At 42.4% G+C, this 24,209-nt stretch overlaps 2 protein-coding genes across 11 annotated transcripts in view; one reads left to right on the top strand and one right to left on the bottom strand.

The window, feature by feature from the left end:
- Positions 1-24,209, bottom strand: part of LOC128518839 (dedicator of cytokinesis protein 6-like) — a 56,954-nt gene that overhangs the window by 24,111 nt on the left and 8,634 nt on the right. For all 10 annotated transcript variants that reach the window (XM_053492172.1, XM_053492163.1, XM_053492164.1 and 7 more), the window contains exons 3-19: positions 23,996-24,171; positions 23,732-23,800; positions 21,419-21,545; positions 19,077-19,289; positions 17,617-17,702; positions 17,047-17,113; positions 16,770-16,919; positions 16,541-16,621; positions 15,110-15,266; positions 14,495-14,619; positions 12,681-12,774; positions 12,426-12,588; positions 7,016-7,133; positions 4,748-4,818; positions 4,515-4,653; positions 3,764-3,865; positions 2,377-2,463 (exon numbers count right to left, since the gene is read on the bottom strand). In XM_053492172.1, coding sequence (XP_053348147.1) covers positions 2,377-2,463; positions 3,764-3,865; positions 4,515-4,653; positions 4,748-4,818; positions 7,016-7,133; positions 12,426-12,588; positions 12,681-12,774; positions 14,495-14,619; positions 15,110-15,266; positions 16,541-16,621; positions 16,770-16,919; positions 17,047-17,113; positions 17,617-17,702; positions 19,077-19,289; positions 21,419-21,545; positions 23,732-23,800; positions 23,996-24,171 — 2,025 coding nt within the window. The remainder of the gene's footprint in view (positions 1-2,376; positions 2,464-3,763; positions 3,866-4,514; positions 4,654-4,747; positions 4,819-7,015; positions 7,134-12,425; positions 12,589-12,680; positions 12,775-14,494; positions 14,620-15,109; positions 15,267-16,540; positions 16,622-16,769; positions 16,920-17,046; positions 17,114-17,616; positions 17,703-19,076; positions 19,290-21,418; positions 21,546-23,731; positions 23,801-23,995; positions 24,172-24,209) is intronic.
- On the top strand, positions 9,421-11,271 carry angptl8 (angiopoietin like 8). Its single transcript, XM_053492192.1, has 3 exons — positions 9,421-9,799; positions 9,918-10,067; positions 10,815-11,271. The coding sequence occupies exons 1-3, from the start codon at positions 9,497-9,499 to the stop codon at positions 10,941-10,943; spliced, it is 582 nt and encodes a 193-aa protein (XP_053348167.1). The 5' UTR covers positions 9,421-9,496; the 3' UTR covers positions 10,944-11,271.

Genomic DNA, 24,209 nt, shown 5'->3' with positions numbered 1-24,209 from the left:
GCTAAATGATGCAGAAAAACTAGTTCATGCTTTTATCACCTCTAGATTAGACTATTGTAATGCCTTACTGTCTAGTTGTTCAACTAGATGCATAAACAAGCTTCAGCTAGTCCAGAATGCAGCAGCGAGAGTCCTCACTAGAACCAGAAGATACGAGCACATCACACCTACCTTATCTTCACTTCATTGGCTTCCCGTGAAATTTCGCATTCATTTTAAAATACTACTCTTGACATATAAAGCATTAAATGGTCTCGCGCCGCAGTATCTGAGTGTACTGCTAGTGTCTAACGATCCGCCACCTCTACTTCAATCAAAAGATGCAGGCTGCTTGTCAGTACCACGTATTATGAAAACTACAGCAGGGGGCGGAGCTTTCTCTTACAAAGCCCAAAAATTATGGAATAGTCTTCCAAATAATATTCGGGACTCGGGACGGTGAACTGGTATGTTTAGATGCTGTCTTTCCCACTCTCATTAATCACTCAGGTTGAGGTGAGGTGATTGGTTGCTTTACATCTCAGTTCTCCCTAATGTCTGTGTTTCCTTCTGGCTCTCCCTTTTAGTTATGCTGTTTTAGTTAGTCCTGGCGGAGTCTCTGCTTGCACTCTACACTACATATACATTTACATTATACAGTATATGACTGTGACAAGACCTAACTGTTATCTCTCCTTTTCTGCTCTCTCTCCCGCTCTTTCTCTTTCCTCTCTCTCCCGAGCTACACATGTCGTTCCTGAGCTGCCAGTGATCCAGACTCCCTCTGCCCTCCGGACCTGTCTGATCCATCCTGGTGCCCCGCTTCTGGTTGAAGATCTCGTCACATGGATGCCCCGTGTGTCTCTTTGGAATGCGTCTCGTGTCTGGGGATGGTTCTCTCTACCTAGAAGACGGTTTTGGCCCCGACTTGTGTTGGCAGCTGTTTCTCTGCGGTCTTGACCTTTCGATAGTTCAGGACTGGAACTTCATACAAGTCTACCCGAGTTTTCAATAACTAACGGGACTCCATATTAACATAAATTTACATCAACTGTTATGCTGAACTGCCTGCAACCTAACACACAGTATAAATGCAGATCAATTCCTGCTTTCTGTTTCACCCAGATGAGGATGGGTTCCCTGTTGAGTCTGGTTCCTCTTAAGGTTTCTTCCTATCACCATCTCAGGGAGATTTTCCTTGCCACTGTCACCCTCGGCTTGCTCACCAGGGACTATCTGACCATTTTGATTCATACACATTGAAATTCCATACAAACTTAAATAATTGTTTTGATTGTGTAAAGCTGCTTTGGGACAATGCCAATTGTTAAAAGCGCTATACAAATAAAATTGAATTGAATCTTGCACAGTAAACCTTTTTCCTCTCTTATTTGAATTTTACACACAAACACAGACATTAACGGAAAGACTGTTTTGTCTGAAAAATTAGCAAAGAACATGACACTTGCGTGAGCGCATACCAACGGAACTGCTGTAAAGTAAAACAAACAAATGAATCTGCACTTTACCCTAGAAAAGAATCGCAACAGAGCAGAGTTTCTGTGTAGAGCAGTGTGTGTGTGTGTGTGTGTATATGTGTGTTAATGATGGGTCGTTCATGAATGGTTCTTTCTTTTTGAACGAATCTTTAACGTGACTCAGATAAACGAGTATTCTCGAATTCATAAATTTTCTACTGGGCGTGCATGCGCAAATCATTGCAAAACCCCCGTACTGTAGGTTATGTAGACCTACAGTAGGTTATATGTAGATGTATTGGGGGACTTTTTATTGAAAATGCAACATTTTGTTTTATTTCTGATTGAAAGAAAAAAATGAACAAATTCATGAAAAAAAAATTCAAATGATTAAAAAAAACGACTCACTAAAATGATTCAAACTTTCCATCACTAGTATGTGTGAAGCCGAATTGGGGGGGAGATGGTATGTTTGTAAAGGCAAGTGTTTGTGTGTGAAGGGGCACGATGTCAAATTACGCGCGTGCGAACACAACAGAGAGAGGAAAAATGGATTTTTAACCTTCTAATAAGACTTTCTTTTGCTTTACATGGGCGCACATGTGTGTTACAATAAACAGTACACGTGCGCTGTACACACACGCATACAAAGACAAAATAAAATATGTTTTACACATGGTATGTTTTATGGATGTTGGTAATGGCAGTGAGAGACAAGCACCAAGACCCAGAAGGAGAGACGATTACCCACAATTCCGCAGCACGAGAGAGAAAAACCATTGGCTCAGTTGTGATCATGTGACGCTCGGCATCAAAACAAGAAGTGCATGCGTAATAAATAATACTCGGTACTCGTAAACCAAGACTTGTTCGTTTTTCAAGTCATCTGTCAGAATTTATTAAAAATCTTTCACTGTACCTGAGTGTGGACCGAGGACGCCGCCGTCACCTCCACATTAAACACTCCTTTGTGGTTGTCCACCCATTTCATTCCTGGAAGCTGTACCTAAACACACACACAAAAACAACCACAAATGCATGTTCATAAGTTAGTTCCCCTTCTTTTAATGCGATGTGTTTGTGTAAAAAGATAATAAAAGTCATCTGGGTCTCAGTATTAAGACCCCTATCCAATGGCCTGTAGATCCAACTTTCGCAGCAGTAACTTAAGACACTCATTTCCTGTCTGACTTTATCAGTCTTACATCATTGTGGAGGAATCTTGGTCCATTCTTCTTTACAACATTGCTTTAAGTTCTCTGGGGTTTTTGTGAATTCTCTTATGTACAGCTCTCTTAAGAACCTTAAGTGGAGGTCTGGACTTCCTTTGGTCTTATTGTTCAGATATAGATTACCTGCTGTGCTTTGCATCATTGTCCTGTTGCACGACCTGATTTCGACTCTTCTGCTGTCAGACAGATGGCCTCACATCTGCCTTTACAATACTTTGGTATACAGAGGAGTAGTTCAAGGTCGCCTCAATGACTAAGGTCCTGTGGCTGCAAAAACACCCCAGATCATCACCCTTACACCTCCGTGCCTGACAGTGTGTATGAGGTGTTTCTGCTGAAATGCTGGTTGTTTTTTTTCCTCGAACATGATGCTGGACGTTAAGGTCAAACAACTCTGGTCTCATCTGTCAATGGGACATTGTTCCTATGTTCCTTGTTTTGTGGTTTGTTCAGGTGCGGGTTTGCGACCCTTGTGCTCTTCCATGCTGTTCAGACAGAACAGGCTTTCTCCTGGCAACCCTTCTAATTGGACTTTTATGGACTTTAACATTTGGCCATGAATTCTCTCCACTTGTGAATAATCTCTCACCCTGTAGAACATTGACCTTCAAATTATTTGGAAATGTGTTTATAGCTCTTTCCAGATTGATGTGCAGCAACAGTTGCTTCTCCAAGACCGTTGCGTATGTCTATTCCTCTTGACATTGTGTTAACACACACCTGGACGCTCCAGACGAGCAAACTGCCAAAACTTCTGCTATTATAGAGATCTACACACCTGCGAATGATAAATTAATCAGCACTTGGCTGCAACTTGGTAATGCCTTCATGTTTTTTTTTTCTTTTTGGCTTCATTTTTGTTAAATAAATAATTGCACTGTAATAAAATGTATACATTGTTGGTCATCTGAGGTTGAGACTCGCTACAATCATATATGTTTTATTATGTATTTTACACACACAGAATTAAAAGAGGGGATAAAAAGTTTAGAACATGACTGCACTTAAACACAAACACACATCTTACTGACATTCAGACTGAATCTAAAAGTGACCCTGGATCAACATTCTTACATCTGGTGTGAGGACGGAGTAGCTGGCCGGTGGTTTCTCCACAGACACGGGCAGGCTGAAGGACCCGGTGCGCAGACGGCCGTGCTGCATCAGAGGAATCCACTGTGGACGAGAGCACAACCGTCTCACAACCGCAACGCATCGGCAGACTTGATGCTTATACACAGATAACACCGAGAGCGACCCAAAATATATGAGGAGACCGTTTTAAAATACCCACAAGCATGAGACCAATAAAATACTTTTTGGGACTAAACAGGTTCAGAATAATGATGATGCAGAAATATATATAGGGAGAGAGACGTGTTTAGACATCTCTGTTCTGTAAAGTGCACAAAAACATATATATTAATTTATACATATTTATGCCAAGTGCATAAGAATCCTGTAACCTCAGGACAAGTTCCTCAAGTTCTTTGTCCCATGTGAGCTCTACTGTGATTAAAGAAACTGTTTCTTCCTCAAATATTATAAACTTTGGTCATGTGACTTGGTAGGTTCGTACAGAAATTGTTGTGAAAAAGAACTGCTTGATAAAAATACTTCCAGGGTTTCTATTTATTTTTATACATTTCCAGTGTATTGTGTAATGTGTAATGTAATAAATATATTTGAATGATTGTTTAGACTTAGATCAACCTATTATATTCTTGTGATTTTAATGTATACAGTAAATACACTCTGAATGTGTCTTTAAGAAAGCGCTTTTAGAGGGATACATTATGAGACGCAGAGAGGTAGGAGGTCTTACGGTGTAGCCCACAGCCGTCTCGAGTGGTGTGTTCTGCTTGGGTTGACAGCTGATGTGGTAGAAGGTGAACAGCAGGTGGTGGTTGTCCGTGAGGTTAGCAGGAATTTTCATCTTCCACTCCTCATAGAATTCAGGAGACCTGGGGGAGAGGGAGCGAGAACGCTGGTGCATGAGGTTCATCATTCTCCATTCTCTCATCATTTAAGTGTGTGTGATCACTTAACAGATCTTACTTGTCATGGTAGATGACTGGTGTGTATGCCTCTTTGTAGAACTCCGCACTGCTGGATTTTCCAAATATGACCTGTTTTGGAAAAATAATAAAAAAAAAAAAATGCCATATCATGCTGGAACCAGAACACATTCATGTATCAGACCAGGTACTGTTCACACAGAGAGGAAAAGTTAAACAGGAGACGCCATCAGGAGTAATGCTGCCGAGAGAGGAACTGTACACCGGGTTTTTCCCACAGCTTAGCGCAGAGTAGTCAGGACATCAAGCTGTAGTTCACTGACCACGTCTTGTACATCATCTTGTCCAGTCTTGGTGGATCCCAGGCGCTTCTGTTTGTTCAGGTTCATGTTACACACGTGTTCTCCAGCTAAAGCTCCATGTGAAAGAGTTCTGTAAAGTCCCTCGTATCACAACACAGCTTAGAATCACTCGCTTGCTCAGTGTTTACATCACTGTATCATGTATAAAGGGTCACGGGGCAGAGCCTATCACAGGAGACTGGGGCACGAGGCGGGTTACACACTAGACGGGGTGCCAACCCATCACAGGGCTCACGCACACACTCTTGCGCGCACACTCTCGCGCGCACACTGTACTGGTGCTCCTCAGGGGACTGTTCTGTCTCAATTTCTTTTCACCCTCTATACATTAGACTTTAAATATAATTCATGATCATGCCATCTACAGAAGTTCTCTGACGACTCTGTGGTGGTGGGATGTATTAAGGATGGTGACATATCCGAATACTAGTCTGTGGTGGATGACTTTGTTTTCTGGTGTGAGTGCAACCACCTTCAACATCAAGAAAACAAAGGAACTGGTGATAGACTTTAGGAAATGTGGTACCCCTGTGACTCCAATATCTGTCCAGGGAGAGACAGTGGACATGGTCTCTGAGTACAAATACCTAGGTGCGCATCTGGATAATAAACTGGACTGGTCAGTTAACACAATGGCCCTCTAAATTATATAACTCTTCTCTGTAGCATCTTCACTACGGGCCAGTGACTGTCAGTAGTTCCTGGTTAATAACATTTGACACTTTGACACTTCTGTTCACAACACTTAATGTTCTAAGTGCAATATCCGATTATAATTCACTTGTGCAATACTTTTTTTTCACTTACACTACAGTTCTAGTGCAATATGTATATAAATTATATGCAGAGCTAATTCTATTCTATTTTATTTTACTTCTATTTATTGTTATTTTTCTTTTAACTTTTACATTTCTATTTCTTTAATTTTATTTTCCTGTCTTATATATATATATATATATATAAAAAACTTTCCTTGCTTCCCGGTAAATTAAACTGAGCAACTGTATAACCAAGAGCAATTTCCCTCTGGGATTAATAAAGTTCTTTGAATCTTGAATCACACACACACTCACACATATACACACATACTGTCTACACACATACTGTCTACACACATACTGTCTACACACATACTGTCTACACACATATACATACACACATATACATACACACATATACATACACACATATACATACACACACACACACACACACACCACGGGCAATTTGGGTATGCCAATGAGCCTAATCTGCAAGGAAACAGTGCTAACCACTACGCTTCCATGCCGCCCTTATAATTCCTGTTTAATTAAATTAAACTGTGTGACTCAGTTGTGGGAAAACTTGCTCCTTCTCAGCAGCAGAAAATTCAAACTAAAACAAGACAGAACAAGACTGGGAAAGGCTAGTTATCACCAGACTCACAAAGTCTTCATCACCTTGGCAACAATAGCAATGCTCCAAAACACTGCATGGTGCTCCAAAAATAGAATATATTGTGGAACCAAAGTACAAAAACAATATTCGCGGTCAGGAGGCACACGGGCAGCGCTCTCTCTCTCTCTCCTTGGCTGGCACTCAGAGGTGATGCGTGCAAACTTTGTTTACTGCCGCCAAGCCGAGCCAAAGCTTTGTCCACCAGATAACTTTCAGTCATGGCAGTCGGGACGTGCAACAAAGAACGTCCAAGTCCGAGACTCGTGTGCGAGCCCCAACCGCGCCAAATCCGACCCACCGTCCAAATGGGCATTTCAACACTGACTGATGAGTGCACGACATGGAGCTCCGGAATCATCGATGTCCAGCCACGATTAAGACTTAAATATAAATCAAAAACTACACGCGAACTCATTAGGAAGAATTAAAAGGGAAATAAGAACTAAACTTCTCTATGAAAGTGAGCAATTATAGCAGATTAAGTACTGTATCACTGTGTGTGTACTCACTGGCATGGCTTGGTTGGGGTCCTCTCCCGCCATGAACTGCACTTTTACTGCAATGTTCCGTACAGAACCCTGTCTGCTGCTGAAGTTAAGACTTTGAGGATACACGTACAGCAGATTCCTACAGCAGGGAGAGAAAGAGAAAAATAAAGGGGAAAAAATACTTAAACTACAAACGTACAGGCCACCAGAGAGTCTTCATATAGGTCGCGTAAACATGGTCACGTCGAGAGCGCAAGCACACGTGTAAACAGTGTGTCCTAGTTCTCTGTTGTATAAAAACAACATGTTGAAGTGCACAAATAACGGGCTAAAAAAATCTACTCATGTCCAGTACATACGTCTCGCACACACACACGCACGCACGCACACACACACATGGGCCAATTTATTAGTCACATTACCCTCAGGATCTACAGTATCTTATAGATCAAGAAATAAAGATGAACGTCTAAATCAGGCTCCTGGTCATCTTTATTTCTAAGGAAAAATTCTCAAAAAGAGATGAGTTGGAAATATTTTTTTCTTTACTAAATCAAATAAAAAAAGCCACACTTTCTTTCCAGCATGTTGACTGAATAACAGGAACTGAACCTGCAACTTTAGATTTAAATCCCATTAAGTGCTTCTGTCTCTGCTTTCATGTTTTGAGTCATTTCTAAAACATTTCTTGCCATGTCCGCCGCTGACGTCACTAACTCTACTGTAACTGGCCGCCGCTGACGTCACTAACTCTACTGTAACTGGCCGCCGCTGATGCTGCTGTACTGGAGTAACAGTTTCAAACAGGGAAGTGGTATTTTATGTGGTGAACACAGAAGAGCAGCGTAATAACACACACAGAGAAACTTTTCATTGTGGTTAAGCGGTTCTTGGAACGACTGGGAGACCGGTTTAAACTGTTAGTAAATTATTACTATTAGGTGATTAACCCAAAATTTTAACGCATTCCTATTTATTTAGTGCAAAGTAATTATACGACCAGGTTTGGCTCTGTGTGTGGCGATGTCATGTTTAATGTCGATAATAAGACGACTGAGGAAAGTCATCACCAGGTGCAAGTTTCGTTATAAAAAGCTTGTAGACAGAAGTTTGGATAAAAACAAAGCTGTGACCTTGATCAACCTTGAAGGGAAAATACTTTAAACGTAAGACGTGGGATCGGTGGCTCAGGCAGCTCAGGCTCTCGGTTGTTGATTTTTTTAGATCTGAGTATACGGGTTCGATGACCTGCCTGCGGGGGGGTTGCCACGCCCCCATACTAGCCATCCACTGCATGCAGCGCCAGTCAAATTAGATATTTTATCTTATTTATTAAAGGTTAATTTTTGAGATTTTATAAAAATTTTATAATTTACCTTTATAGCATCTGGCCGACGCCCTTGTCCAAAGCGACTTGTGTTTTCATCTCATTATACAGCTGTGCAGTGGAAGGTTAAGCGCCTTGTTCAGACACCCAACAGTGGTGGATGGGTTTGAACCTGTAACCATCCGATCAGGAGTCGAATGCTTTAATCGCGAGTTCCCCCTGACCCCAGCTCAACCAACTCACAATTCATTTCATCATCCTGCTTTATATCTTTTAAGCTGATCTGCGATTAGCTTAAAAACTGCATCTCTCATGCTCGTTAGTTCCAGTTCATAAAGTCATACTGCTCTGTTCCTTCAAAGTTGTTAAACATAAATAAATTTCCTAAATTTGCATTAGTTAAAATGTATATCTGTTAAGAATACGGCAGCCAATTTCATCTGTCAAAGTTGGAACACTAATAATAGCACATCTGGTTGGTTTTTCTTTCAGTTAAGTAGCTCGTTAGTTAGAGCCTGTTCAGTGTGCTACAGGGCGATGGTGGGACTGGGACGAGTACAAGGTAAACTGCAGCCCGTGGAAAGACAGATTAACACATATTCACTGGTGATAAAAGACATTGACCTCTTGCCGTGATTTTCTGGTTGAGACCCAAAGCAAAGTGATATGATGAAACAAATATGAAAGAGGCTGACCTTAAACCTTTCAACTTTCCACCAGATTAAACACTGAACAGGAGACGAGGGCATGTACACTGAACTCCCAGCCTGATTTCAATATTCAGACCATACAAAGTTCAAAATGATAAAAAGCCCTGCTCTATTTACTGTGTGTTTTAAATAAATCTTCACACCAGTTTAGAGAACGAGTGTGTGCTTGCGTTATTGCTGGCAGGTACACAGCAGGCCAAGCAAAAACTGAGCATGACCTTTGCCTGAACTGCACAACCGAAGGTCACCTGCATAGACACACAGACACACAAACACACAGGAAGGCACGTGTTTGGTCAGCGTGATCGGTCCTGGGATCGTCTCCACCATTCTCACGCAGCGTATAAAAGCTGATGAGAGCCGTCACAAGCTGGCAGAAACGAGAAATTCCTGGGACCCGCTGGAACTCTGAGCGAGCACTGATCTCTCACCCGCCTTCCACAGCCGTTCGAGGGGCCAGTCGCCATGTCAAAGGTCTCCTGCACATGGATGTATCTGTGCGTGTGGGTTTTCGGGGCGTCTGGCGCACCTGCCGTGCCGCGGTCCGGTGCGAAGGTGGCGCTAGAGGATGAGGTGAACGTGCTGATGTACGGGGTGCTGCAACTCAGCGAGTCACTGCATCACGTCCATCAGAACACCGAGGCCAAGCTGGCGCGCGTCACCCGCGCCGTCACACACACCGAGAGCCTTGTGGAGCGTCTGAGTCGGGACGCAGAACAAACCGTCCGCTCCGAGCGCCAGACAAAGGACAGGCTCGGCATCATACAGGTAAGCACACACCTCGCATAATACTATGGGACTTTAGTATGCACTAAAAACCAAGCTTTGAAAATAAAGCTTCTAAAAGAATGTGAAATCTGATCAGCTGTTTGTCATTTCCTTGCAGGCTGAGGTGGCAGAGCTACAAGTCCAGGCTCAACAAACCAGAGGTCTGGTCTACGAGGTGGAGCGAGAAGACGTGGATCTAAAGCACAAACTCGGCCATCTCGACGCAACCCTAAGACGATTCGGCCCTGAGCAGATCAGAGCAATAAAGGTGTGTATCAGTCACGGCATCCCCAATCCATCGGCCTTCCTTCTGAGGTCACTGTGACAACCACAGCATCCCGGAGATCTTTTCTTCTGTTAGATCATTTAAAAAAATATAAAGATTTAAAGAGTCAGGACAGCGCGCAATTCCTCAATTTCATTTTTTTAAGTAACCAGAACCTGTGGCCATCATGAAAGCTTCACTGGCTAAAGGATTTTTATCATCACTATTAATTTTCGTTTAAACTATGTATCTCTCTTTTTTTTTTACCTAAAAATAAAAATAAAAATTGTATATATATATATATATATATATATATATATATACATATATATATATATATATATAAATTTTTTTTTGACCATTTCAGCCAATAGTTCATGATGACATCAGTAATAATTATGACCACTGATGCTAAACATATACATTTGCGAGGTCCTGACAGTGTGTGTACCTCCTGCTCAGATCATCAAGATTCCTTAGCTATTCTCACCCCTTATTTTATCAGGGAGAAATATTAACACAGTTTTTTCAGTCGTTTCTCATACGAAGACTCTCTGATGGTTTTGCTGAGCTGCTGCACAAAATACATAACAGTCAGCAGATTTGGTTATAGAATAGAATCACAATCGCTAAACATGACGTGGCAGCGTAACGTTACTTAGACTCAATAACACTGTGATACGACACCGTCGTAGACAAGCTTTAAGATGCTTTACTTAAACAGACTTTTTACACATCTCTTCCTGACAGGAGACGGCGCAGAGGCACAACAACCTTCTGCAGGACCTGATGAGCTGGACGGAGAAACACAAAGAGCAGCTGGAGTTGCAGCGGCAGCAGCTGACCGAGTTACAGAAACGGACAAGCAGGAAGCTCTAATCGTCCCGTCCAGTCTGCAGACGGCACACGAGGGATCAGTAACTGGTGGAACTGGTGGAACTGGTGGAACTGATGACTCTGGTCAATGAAAGCTGCTGCTTTTCTCAGTAGACAGAACTGATGAAAAACTCTGATCTTTATTAACACTCCTGAGGTGGCAACCAAAACCTACTAAACTCACTAAAACAGACACGTTTTTTAATAAACAGTAAACAGAATGTAAAAAGAAAAGAAAAGAAAAGAAATTGACATTGACATTATTGTATTATACAAAGTATGCTTTATTATTTTTCTACTTTATAATAAAAGGAATCTTTCATATTTTAAATTACTGTTCCAGACTGTGGTTTACTGTTTCCCTGTGTTCCCCTTCACTGTCCTTTAGCCGCGCATCCTATCGCAAAACTCACAGTTCAGGACGCATCATGGTTTACAGATAGTTTTCATATCAGCAAAAAAACAAATAGCAGATAATTCACGTTGCCTTTAATTACTAGTAAAACTTGAACATTTAAAACCTCTCCTATGGTAGAGCTGTGACATACGGCAAAAACAATTATCACAATAATTGTTTCATATCAGTTAATATTGATAATTATTTATCATTTAAAAAGAGGTATTACAAGGATTTTTTTTTTTTTTTAAACAGCAGGGAAAAAGGTTTAATTAAACCACTATTTTTTTTAATCAAGGCACACAAAGACAGAGGGGTACTCTGGTACCTTAAATAAAAAAAAAAAGGGATAATCAAATAATTTAACACGGAGTCACATTCAATATGTCTCATCTCAGGGGACACAGAGTGTGCGGTGTCCGCTGACTGTGTAGAGTGTGAAGGTCTGGACTACGGAGCTGAGCTGCACTCGGTTAACGGCACGCGACTACATTTTAACTACATTGACCATTTTTTTTTCAGCATCTGGACCCTATTGGAGGTCTTAACATGCTCATAACTTCCTTAGTTATATATACGTAATTACTTAGTTAGATAATATAAAATGTCATAACGGTAAGAAGATCAATATGAGTGACATCACACTAAGTGACATCATAACATGACGCATTTTTCCCAATGATTTTTTTGGAAGTTTTTTTAGAAGTGTGTTGCGCCTGAGCGGTGATGGCACAGGTGCTTGGGCCCAATTATTGCTGCTTGCAACTATACACCTATTTTTTATTTCCTCGGAAGCTGCATCCACTATCGTCTCTTCTCCGGCTCGCAAAGAATCTCGGGACAGGTTGGGCCGTGAAGGAGCCTTTAAAACGTTACATCTGTAGTTGTGACGCTAAGATCAGCCTGCAGATGCGTCCTATGAAGGATGCGGCCCCTGAACCGAGACACAGCCGTCTCCTAACGTGCTGCTTTTTAAAAAGCTGTTATATCGAACTAATCTTTTGCTGATTCCGTCTCCAAAACCCGGTTTAAAGATTTGAAAGCTCAAACATGACTCATGTCTGTAATGTGTGTGAACAGAAACTGACCTATAGGTGGTGTGAGGTGTATACACGTAGCGTGAAGGGAACTCCAGCACCTCCTTGGTGGGCCGCACACGCAGGTCGGGGTAGGGCTTCACATGCAGCAGCTCAGGAGACAGGCAGTAGTGAGGAACCTCGGGTGCAGGAGAAATGTCGATCTTTAACTGAGCTAAAACGCAGAAAGCCAGAGTGAGTGTGAAGCGTCGTCGGGGCGGAAACATGTCGAGACAGCAAAACAGAGACAAGCGCTCAGCACTCTACCCGTGACAGGTCTGAGTCGGCGCAGCACAGAGGACGGCCTTCTCATGTCAGCTAAAAACTTATACAGGTCCTCATCGCTCAGCCTGTCCCCCTCCTACAGGAAGACAAAACACACCACAGTAATTACAGCACACTTTTCTCAACACTGGACAGGAGAGTGTGTTCTTCTGCGTAACATTCAGAGAACAGAGCTTGATAAACACCAGCTGATCACATCCACCTACAGATCCCTAACGAGGGGGTTTTGGAGCATGACGTTTTTAGGATTGGTGTACACTCTGGGCTATACACAGGATGAGTCGAAAGTTTGGACACACGTTCTAAGTCAATGCTTGTTGTTTAGTGATTTTCTACATTCTATAGTTCTACACTGGACTTTTTAAATACTATAAAATAACACACATGGCATTCAGTAACAACACTAACAGTCAGGTGTTATTTTAAGACATGAAGGTCATGAACAGTATTGTGTCGAGTGTGTTTGTAAAACACATTAAGCACCAGAGCAAGACCAAAACTGAGCTCTGCTGCAGATGAGAAGTTCATTTAGAGTCACCAGCCTCAGAAATCACCAATTAACAACCAGCACCTCAGGTTAGAGCCGTTATGAAGCTTTACAGAGCGGTCACGGTGCGCGCCTCAATCTTCTATGAATCTTTGATAGGTGCGGTGCAGGTGTGGGAGCAGGGAAGGGGCGAGGCCACTAGTTCGAGCATGGCTGGTGGATTATCATCGTTAGTGAATCTCGAGCTTTCTCGTCACTATAAAATGAGGCAGGGGACTTACAGTAGCTCAGCGTCCAGAGGCGTAAAGAGTAGAGTTAAATGACAAGGGTGATGCCATGCGCACCAGGGCCTTCAAAGGCTAGAAGTGAATGCAGACATTTAATCACTTTAAGCAGACAACCACAAAAGGACTGCACGAGCTCCCGTGGCACTTTCACTCTCACGTAGAGCCAACCACCAGGATCCAGAACAGGATAAGGGCCACTGCACATGACAACGGGGAAAGTGGCCCAGCGGCCCGATGTCATGTCGGACTCCTGTCTGCAGACACACCCAAGGAGATCTGGGCGTGGCTGGCCGGCCAACACAGCGAGAGGAGTCACATTAATTCAATTCAATTCAATTTTATTTGTAAAGCGCTTTTAACAATTGTCCCAAAGCAGCTTTACCAAATCAAAAGAATTATTTAAGTTTGTATGGAATTTAAATGTGTATGAATCAAAATGGTCAGATAGTCCCTGGTGAGCAAGCCGAGGGCGTTAAAGAGCATGCACTCCTCCACTCTGCCTGCCGCCAACACTCGCCAGATGGGCACTGCCTCCAGACCCACATTCACAACTTCCCTCCCCTTTTTTCCCATTTCGACCAATAAAATGTCTTTTCCCGTAAGACCTCGCCTCGTGCCTGTGCTGCCCGAGCGAAAGTTCTTACAAAAACATAAGTAGAAGATACATCTTATTATCAACAGGAGGTTATTGTGTATTTTTGACGCCTTTAGCATTCTTTCACAGTGTAGAAAGAAATAAACATCAGGAATGACCATAGAGTTAGAATAAGGGGTGTACAAACTTCTGACTGATGCATCCTATCTATACTGTACGTGAGGTTCAGTGCATTCTAAGATGTTTCTCTGTGTTTCATATTAATACAATCAGACAAGAGAGGAGCCATGAACCAGAGAACACACAGAGACACACACACACGCACACACGCACACACGCACACACGCACACACGCGCCTGCACTTGAACACACAACAGTCTGACTCCCACTCTGTTTAACTCTATAACAATAAAAACACACACTAGCCTGTTTAAAGAAGTTGGTGACGGTTAGCGTGGCTGGACGGAAGTTAGTCAGGTTGCACATGTCCTCTCCAACACTCATCCGCTCGAACCCCTTCTTCTTCTTTTCGGTCCATGTGCCCTTGCGCTCTGTGAGTGAAGAAAAGAAAACCTTTAATAACCGCAAGAACAAAGTGTAGTTCTCAGCAGCAGTCAGGAAGGTTATATTAAAAGGAAAATAAATGATCTGACAGTAAGTGATGGTGAAGTGAGAGTGGTGTGGTAGCGGTGCAGTAGTGGTGCAGTGAAAGTGTTGCAGTAGTAGTGTGGTAGTGGTGTGGTAGTGGTGTGGTAGTGGTGCAGTGAGAGTGGTGCAGTGAGAGTGGTGCAGTAGTGGCGATGGTAAACTGGTCAGGGGTGTAAATTGGTGGTTATTTTTCAATTATTCATTTTTTTGTTTGTTAATAACGTTGTCCATCAACCCATCTATCTATTTTTTAACAGATGTCCATCAGTAAACGGAGCCCAATGTGGTGCACCCATGACCAAGCAGACGATAAACACCCGTAGAATGTTGATGTATTTAATAAGTCAGTCAGTCAGAGTCTGTACACCAGGAAGTAGGAGTGTCGATAATAACCCGTGTCTGTGTCCGAGTCCGAGCGCTCCAGCCCCCCGACGCTGCTGACGATGTTGAAAAGGTGGATGGCCGTCCAGGCAAAGGGCATCCGAAAGCGGCCGAGACGACTGCAAGACTGCTCTGCCTGGGACTTCAGTTTCTCAAGTTTCTCCTTGTGCTACACACACACACACACACACACACACACACAATAAGACATCCAGGCACACAAAAGAAAAAGTAGGAAAAGTTTTTGTGTTTTTAGACAGAGTGTGCATTAAAATCCAGGCTCAGAGTGAATCAAAGCAGGAGCTCACAAGGTTTGTGCTGAGCCGCTCCAACTTTACTGGACTTTGGTTATTTCAAAAAAGACAGCAAATATTGCAGCAGTTTGCTAATTGAGAAATCATTGGAAATATGATATGTATGCTCGGGGCTGGCAGCGGCGGCTGTGCACAAGCTCCGCCCGCCCTCACTAATGCCACCAATTCCTAAAAGTGAAGCGAGGGCGTGAGAAGTTGCCGCAACTGTTGGAGCGCCGTGCATCAGTCAGAACACGGTGTAATGTTACTGGGGTACTGCATTCAGGGGTGTGTCCGGATTCCTCAGCGGCTGCTCGGGTTAGTTATAGATACAGAGATTCAGTTATGACAGGTGAGGATTCTGTGTGCTGATTCACGTATCAACACACTGACGCCACAAAGTGGAACTGTTTATTACATTTATAATAGAGATGAAGCGCTCGATCGCACAGTGATCGGAATCGTCTGGTGTTCAGTCTGAGTGGGCGTGACCGGTGATCAGCTGATCAGACTCAAATATAAACCATAATGTACCAAGTGCAGAAGCAGAAGTTCAGAGTGGAGCAATAGAAACGTGTTTTTATGGAGCTACATTATCACAAACTCTGTGAGTGAATTAGTCTCACACACACTTATTACACACAGGTTTAGGAGTCTGTTTACGAGAATTGTCGACCGTTCTTCCAGAAGCGCATTTGTGAGGTCAGACACTGAAGTTGGACAAGAAGGCGTGGCTCGCATTCCCGGCCCTAATATATCCCAGAGGTGTTGTCAAAACTGTGTGCAGGACAGTCAGGTTCTTCTACACTTCTAAAACTTTGGAAAAATGTAATATCGAATCAGGATATTTATAAAATAATGTCATTTATAGAATCGCAATTTTAATCGAATCAGCACCGAGGTATCGTGATGACATCATATCGGGAGGTGATGGCAGATTCCCATCTCTAGTCTTTGACAGGAACATCTGTCACTATCTGAACGGGACACACACACACACACTCGGAGACGCGTCACACACACTCGGAGACGCGTCACACACACTCGGAGACGCGTCACACACACTCGGAGACGCGTCACACACACTCGGAGACGCGTCACACACACTCGGAGACGCGTCACACACACTCGGAATACAGCACACCAGTACCTTAACTGAATCTGAGTCCTTTATGACCATATAAGGCTCACAGCACTCTCCTATATCTCCCTGCTGCAGGACCTTCTCCAGCTGAAACACACACACACACAGATAAGTTGTGTTTATGCTTCAGAAATAAAATACATGATGCACGTCTGTAATCGCTCACATTTAAAACCCACTACACTTTAACACAGACACACACTTGGTGCACAGGCGCTCCCCCTAGTGGCCGTACCTTGATAACCAGGAAGACGTCAGGAGAGGGGTCTGTGATGGAGAAGATGGCGGAGCGGGCGAGGGTGGAGATGGCAGTGTGGGGGTTGTGGGGGCGCAGCATGTTCTTCATCTGGTCCGAGTTTAAGTCAAAATGAAAGTTTTCTGAAATCTAAGAGCAGATACACCAGAGCGCTCGGAAGGTTTAATGGCACGGCTAGCACAGCAAGTCTTACTCAAACACTTACTCAAAAGTACAAAGCAGCGAATATCGTACATGCCACACGTGACACACGTACCTTCTTCTTTTCCTTCACATCATACAGGGCCAGGGTCCCAAAAATCGGCTCGATCTCTATTTCAAACCTGGAGAGGCGACACAGTGAAGGAAAGGGTTTGATTTGATTTGTCCCGTACACAGTCATACACAGGACAATATGCAGTGAAATGCTTAAGCAGCCACCCGTGACCTTAAAAAAAGATTATTAATAGGAAATAAATATGGAATGAAATAAGAAATAAAATATAGAAAATAACTTTTCCTAAAAATATCTATCTATCTATCTATCTATCTATCTATAGAAGATACAAAATATAAAATACGAGAAGCTGTACAAATACGGAAAATTATATTTTTCTGTACAAATATAGAAAGGTATAGAAACTTTAGTGTGGAGATGAAGCGGGATTTAAATAGAAATGTGTAAATGTGGATGAATGTGCAGGTGTCCAGAAGTGTGCAGAATGAGTGCAAAAAAACAAATATCCATAAGTGTGTAATGTGCAAAACTAGAATCACGTCAGAGTAATATAAAAACGATAAGTCATGTATCAGTGAAGGCATTAAACACAGAGCAAACTCAACTCACTTGAGAGACAAACACTTGACCATGATTCTCTGGCCTGTGTGTTCTTTAGGCACCTCAGGGACCGAGCACCTCTCCACCGCCTCATCCTGCCACACACACACACACACACACACAAGAATCAAGCTCCATGGTGACATCGCCATGGCAACACTGACACAGGCACCACAGGGCTGTGTACACAGATATAAAGCAGCAGTGAGGACGGTAATGTAGGTCTACACTCGACATCCAGAAAAAGAGCACAGAGCAAAATCAGGCAGAAACAGACACTTTCCAAGACCTGCTCCAAGGAGCTCTGTAATAAGAGTGTCCACTTTCACATCAGGTAACAGACGACACTCAGATACAGCGGCACCTCGGTCCAGAACAGAATTCAATTCGTTCCAGGGCCGAGTTCATATTGTAAATCACACAGTCACATAGAAAAATAATGTAAATGCAGACAATCCGTTCCAGCCACTAAAAACATTACCAATATCACCAATTTCCAACACTAGTCATATTTTTTTATTTAGAAAATCAGTTTGAAAATTCACGAAGCCCTAAAATTGAATTGAATCAGCAGCTTCACAGCTCTTTTATTGTCTCTCTGTGCCAAGAGAAAGAAACAACTTCACAATGCCGAGGAAAATCTCTTGCAAAATTTTCTGTTCTTAAGAAGCAAACTGGTTAGACGGGGCTTCATATGCAGCATTTCTATCTCGGGAAAGGAAAGTGAAGTTGGCTTGCTAAATTTTTGAGTAGCGAACAGATCTAATTGACGATCATTCTAACCCTAGACCTTGAGGTCACATGATTAATGAGGTGGTGTGTGTGATGAAAATATTTAAGATAAAACTTTTTCCATCCTATAAATAATTTCTTTTACGTTTCTCAGTGACTGTTAAACATTACGCCGGGAGGCCACGAGTTTCTCTTTACTGTAAGCAGTTCCAATGCGGACATAAGACATAAGGATCTTGACAGTGACCATGTGACCGGTCAGTTTAGCTGAACAGCGCCTCCTGTCTGCAGTGCTAATCTGTTATTATATTCCAATAATGTTTAGCTAATATTAATCCAATTCCTAAATAAAATGTAAAAGATCTGGATACAACAGCCATGTAACATCAGGTCATCAGAATAAACACGTATTTTGTAACTATGTTTATAACATAATACTCACTGAAAGGGTCGATAACTATGTTGTAGATTAAAGACTTTTCTTGTAACTGTCCATTCCGTACTTTACACTAATGTTTCAATTCAGTTCAAATTCAATCTTTTTATTTGTCACATACACAACCATACACAGTTTGATACGCAGTGAAATGCTTACACCACTGTTTGTGACTTTGGGGAAAGAAAAATTAAGTAAGGAGATAGGAAAGAATAGAAAATATAAACTCTACTATTTTTGTTACAATAAAATAGAATAAAATAAATTGTAAGGTTCCAAAAATAAAACACAATGTCCCGACCTCGTCCGGCGCTGGGTAAAGCCCCAGCAGGTCGGTGTAGCGCCCCTGCTGGCGGGTCTCTGCGTTGCGGTGGTCCATGTCCTCAGCCACGGTGCGCTCCAGCAGAGAGGGCAGCAGGGCGTCTGCAGAGGAGTTCTTTAGGTCAAAGATACTGGAGGCCCAGCTGCCTCGCGGTGTGTCGTCCAGAGACAGGGACCTCCTTTTAAGGTCATCCTGTACACACACATATACACACACACACACACCATCAATTAAAATAACACTGTTCAGGGTTCAGGTACATTGTGAGTCGATAGGTTGTTGGGAAGTAAAGCAGTTACCATTGAAAGGTAAAAACACACACACAACCCATGATACTCAGTTGATTATCTTTACTAAAAGCCAAGCAGCTATGATCAATTCGGTTTTGTACCAACCAGTGATGTTTGTCTTGCATAATGTTTCTCATCAGCTCACAGTTGTGCAGCACAAAGACACACTTGCAGTTCCAGACAATGTGCAGTTTTGGACCAGTTTCAGAACAGAGGGACATGAGCAGTATTTTTGACAGCCATATTATTTTTAACCTATTGTTCTTTATTAATTTGTCTTACGTAACCAATTTGACAGGAAGGTGAGAACCGCTAAAACTGTTTTTAAAAAATGCTCCCAAGTCAGGACACCTGCAGTCTCGAGCAGGGAAGATTTCATTAATTTTAAGAAAAAAAAAAATATTACAGATCAGCCAAAGGGGAAAAACTCATTCACATGACAGGTTAAGTCAAACATACAATAAGACTTGATTTCAGGAATTTAATGAACCAATTCTAAAAATTTATTCTGACAGAAAACACGTGAGAGAAATGAGAGGGGACGAGAGGTCAGACGGAAGACCTTCTGCTAGCGTGGGTTCATCTGGGTTTAGCTTCCTGAACTTTATCTAGGTCATGACAGAATGGCCCTGCACACGCCCTACATGACGGCTTGCATAAGTATTCACCCTCCTTTTAATCTTTCCACATTTTTTAGTCCTACTAACCGCAAGTGAAATGGCCTTCCGATCCAATAACACTGATAATTCAAATATTTTAGTTCATTAGTATTGATGATCATAAATAAATAAATAGTGATTGCATAAGTATTCACCCCCATTACAATGGAATGCCTTAATGAGTTCAGGTGCAACCAGATGCCATCAGAAGACACATAATTGGTAAATAATGTGTCATTCTATGTGATGAATTGTGTCACATGATCTTAGAAAAAACCTGTTCCTGGAAGTTGATAAAAATCATACATCAACAAATAACATCATGAGGAATAAGTGAAGTGCCTGAAGTATTTATTTTAGTGTACGGGACGTACAGTGGACTTCAAAGTTACAGAAGAGGTTTATTTATGGTCAAGTTATTTTGTTTCCTCCTCGCGACATCCCCGGGGCTCTCCCCCTCATCGCCGTCACCTGCTGTATAGTGATATTACAACAAAAACATCTGATTTGAAAAATGTTTGCACGCCAGAAAAGAGAGCAGCTCTTATTAAACTAGAGACTACTCAAGCATCAGACAAAAAAAAAAAAAAAAAAAAAAAAACACAAAAAAAGCTGCTGGATTTTGCATGTGAAACGACGCAGGCCTGACAGATAACGTCCTGAGAAGAAACGTGTCTGACGATCAGGAAAATCTAAAGCTACAGTATTGTGTAAATGCCTTAGGCATATGCAAATAACTGCTGCAGCACGAGGATGCCTTTAGAAATCATAAAAACTGAATATTTCGATATTAAAAATACTTAACTGCTAGGCCAAAGAGAGGCAACAACTCAAATGTGTCAAATTATCGTGTGTGAGGGAGAGAGCGAGAGAGAGAGCGAGAGAGAGAGAGAGTGGCTCTGGGAGCACGAGGAATTAATTTCACACATGAACTGGACACAACATCTGTAATCACAGCTAAAGGAGACTGAATGGAATCTTAGAGTGTGAAACTCTTTGTGTTTTGGACAGACAGACTATAAAGAGCAGCGAACGGCAATTAAAGAAAGAAAGACAAAATTTGGTGTGATTTATACAGTAAGTATGAATTGTGCAGCGGTAAGTAAAGCCCCTGTGCAGATAAAGACGGTGAGATACACAGAAGGTGGGGAGCGGGACGGGGGTCACATTTAAACACACCAGACTGGAGATGTGGCTCCGCCCCTCAGGACCTCCAGGGTGTGTGTATCATTCTTCTGTAATGAAGCTGCCCACACACACACACACACACACACACACACCTCTGCTCTAAATGAGCATTACTATCATACTGTACAAGCCAGATCAGCCGTCGGGGCCATTGGGTGTCGGGGCCGTGTGGCTCGCGTCTCACCTGCTCCTCTGAGCGCTCGATGGCTGCAGCCACATCCAGCTCGAACATCTGCTTAACTAGAGCTCTGCGCTTCTCCCTCTGCTGCTCCGTATTGTGAGGACTGTGGACGGTACTGTAGCATTGGTATCTGAGACAGAACAAGCAGAAAACATTAATATACAGAGAAAAGACGTGTGAAGGGTTTTATACTACAGTACAGCGCGGTCGAGTTCTAGATTAGTGCGCTCGGCCTAATACACTAACACTTCTACAGTTCATACACCGGGACCTGTATCAGCTAAAATGTGTTATTTATAGTAAGACGTGTAATGAGTGATGGCTGATCTTTTGGTTAGCAGATCTTTAAGTAAAGTGTCAGTGCTTTGTAACTAGAGCTGGACAATAATTCGATATAAATATATATCGCGATAGAATTTTTTTTAATAACGGTGATATGATTTTTAAACACATTTCCGATATTTCTATATACATTTGAATATATGAGCCAACGGTTTTTTTCTCTCTTGCGCTGTGGAATTGTGGGTAATCGCCTCCCCTGCTGGGTCTTAGTGCTCGTCTCTTACTGGTATAATCAACACCCGTGCACGCGTATTCTGTTTACTATAACACTGTGACCACATGTGTGTGAGAAACATATTTACTTTTGTGTTTGTTAGCGTGTTTGCACAGCGCACGTATAAAGCAAAAGCAAGTCTCATATGGGGTAAAGATCCATTTTTCCTCTCCTCTCGTGTTTCGAGACAGAGCGGAGTTTGTGTGTAAGGCAGAGAGTGTGTGTGTCTATGTGTGTGCAAAGCCGAAAAGGCGAAGCGCGCGCGCACACACACACTCCTGAGAGTTTTATTTATTTGATAGTTTATTTCCCATTTCCTGTTTGTAAAGGCTAAAAACCAATTAAAAGTGAACCTTATTTTTTTTTTGTACTGTTTGATTAATGAAAAAATTATATAATTTTAATAGGAGGTGCCTGGAGGTATTATAGACTTCAGTTTGCAGACATCCATTGTGTATGTCCTCTGCAGTTTTTTTCTGAGGCTTTTTAATATTGTCCATTTCGATATTGGAACTATATCGTATCGACCAAAATTAAGAAATATATCGTAATATTAATTTTTGCCATATCGTCCAGCCCTATTTGTAACACTCACCCTGGGTATAAGTAAAATAAAACACAACACTTATGATCTATGGCACCACTACAGCCAGCATGAACTGTCTCTGTGTGCAGCGGCATACAAGTTCAATCCTACCGGAGGCGAGTCCTTAAGGTGAAATGTTGGATTGTGAAACACACTGTCCCATAGGAAATAATGTAAATGCAGATAATCCGTTCCAGCCACGCAAAAATATTACCAATATTACCAATTTCCAACACTATAATCATATTCATGCATATAAAAAAACAATCAAAACATTTAGAAAAGACGTGTAAATAAAGTAAAATATGAAATTCCTCTCGGCACCGGCTGCTTTAAAAACCAAACTGAAAGCAACTCCTGTTTCTTCTTGCTACCGTCCTTAATAATATTTTTTGTGACCCGCAGTGCTACGTCTTCACTAAATCTTTCACAAAATGCACATACAGTGTGTGTGCGTGTGTGTATATATATATATAGCTTTGCTTGGCTTTCCAACGGTTTGCAAAATGTGCGTCTGTATGCCGAGGTACAGCTGTAAAGAGGGGGTAAATTATTAGCTGTGCACCAGGCGCATGCAGACTTCACCTCTGGTTATTACAGTGTTTTTTTCTAAGTCACTGGGAAGCACTGTGAAACACCAGACAGCAGGATGCCCCATCCTACTCAGTTTTGCAAAACAGTTTTTTCTTTGGTCCGTATGTTTAAACCCACTGTGTACTCTACGCTGTGGTGTGATGGACACACAGTTCTGTACGCTGATGCCTGCTGCGCTGCAAACACCAGCAGAGATGTGATCTGCTCGACATTAGGATATTTTTAGGAAATTCCACCAGGCTAGCTAATAAATGTATCATTTGTTAAATAAGACTGCTGTTTAGGCTGTGTTCTTTAAAGAAGGTAACTTGTTTTTGTTTAACATCTGTCCAGAGGAAAAATACATTGATTTCTTTGGAACTAGGTTTAGTTGGGTTAGGTTAATGAATTAGGAAGTTTTAGTTGGCGAGCTTAACAAAAGGACCCCATGTTGTGGCTTGAAGGCATGGAGGTTAAAAAATGCAGTAATTCTGCGTTCACGTCTTCCCTAAGGACCTGCAGCTTTCCTGTGGTTACTGGAATGCGGTTTTATCCTCAATTCTCCTCCAGAAGCAAATGAATGCACCATCATCCCACTCACTTTCTCTGGATAATCAGCCAGTCGTCGGTGTAGACGCCCAGCGCATCTCTCACCCTCTGGTCCAGCGTGCTGCAGACACAAAACATCTCCGCATCAAACACACCCACAATAAACGCTAATAATAAGAATCATCTCCTGGATGCTTCTGTACAGACGTGTGTATCTGAGCCTGTGTGTGTGTGTGTGTGTGTGTGTGTGTGTGTGTGTGTGTGTGTGTGTGTGTGTGTGCGTGCGTGCGTGTGTGCATGTGTGTTAAAAGCTCACTCTTCCTCAGGCAGGGCTGGTTCCAGTGTGGTGCACTCGCGCTCCTGCAGGATGAGCTCCAGGTCGTCAGAGGGGAACTCCAGGAGCTGTTGGAGAGGCCCGGGCTCAGGCATGGGGGCATGACTCTGTACATACTCCTCAAAGTCAACCGGTTCCACCACCTCTGTAAGGGGCACCTCACACACACACACACACACACACACACACACACACA

This window comes from Clarias gariepinus, chromosome 3 (assembly GCF_024256425.1).
Source record: "Clarias gariepinus isolate MV-2021 ecotype Netherlands chromosome 3, CGAR_prim_01v2, whole genome shotgun sequence".
Classification (NCBI taxonomy): Eukaryota; Metazoa; Chordata; class Actinopteri; order Siluriformes; family Clariidae; genus Clarias; species Clarias gariepinus.
Note: the sequence above shows the minus strand (reverse complement) of the source record. Positions and strands in the feature narration are given on the sequence as shown.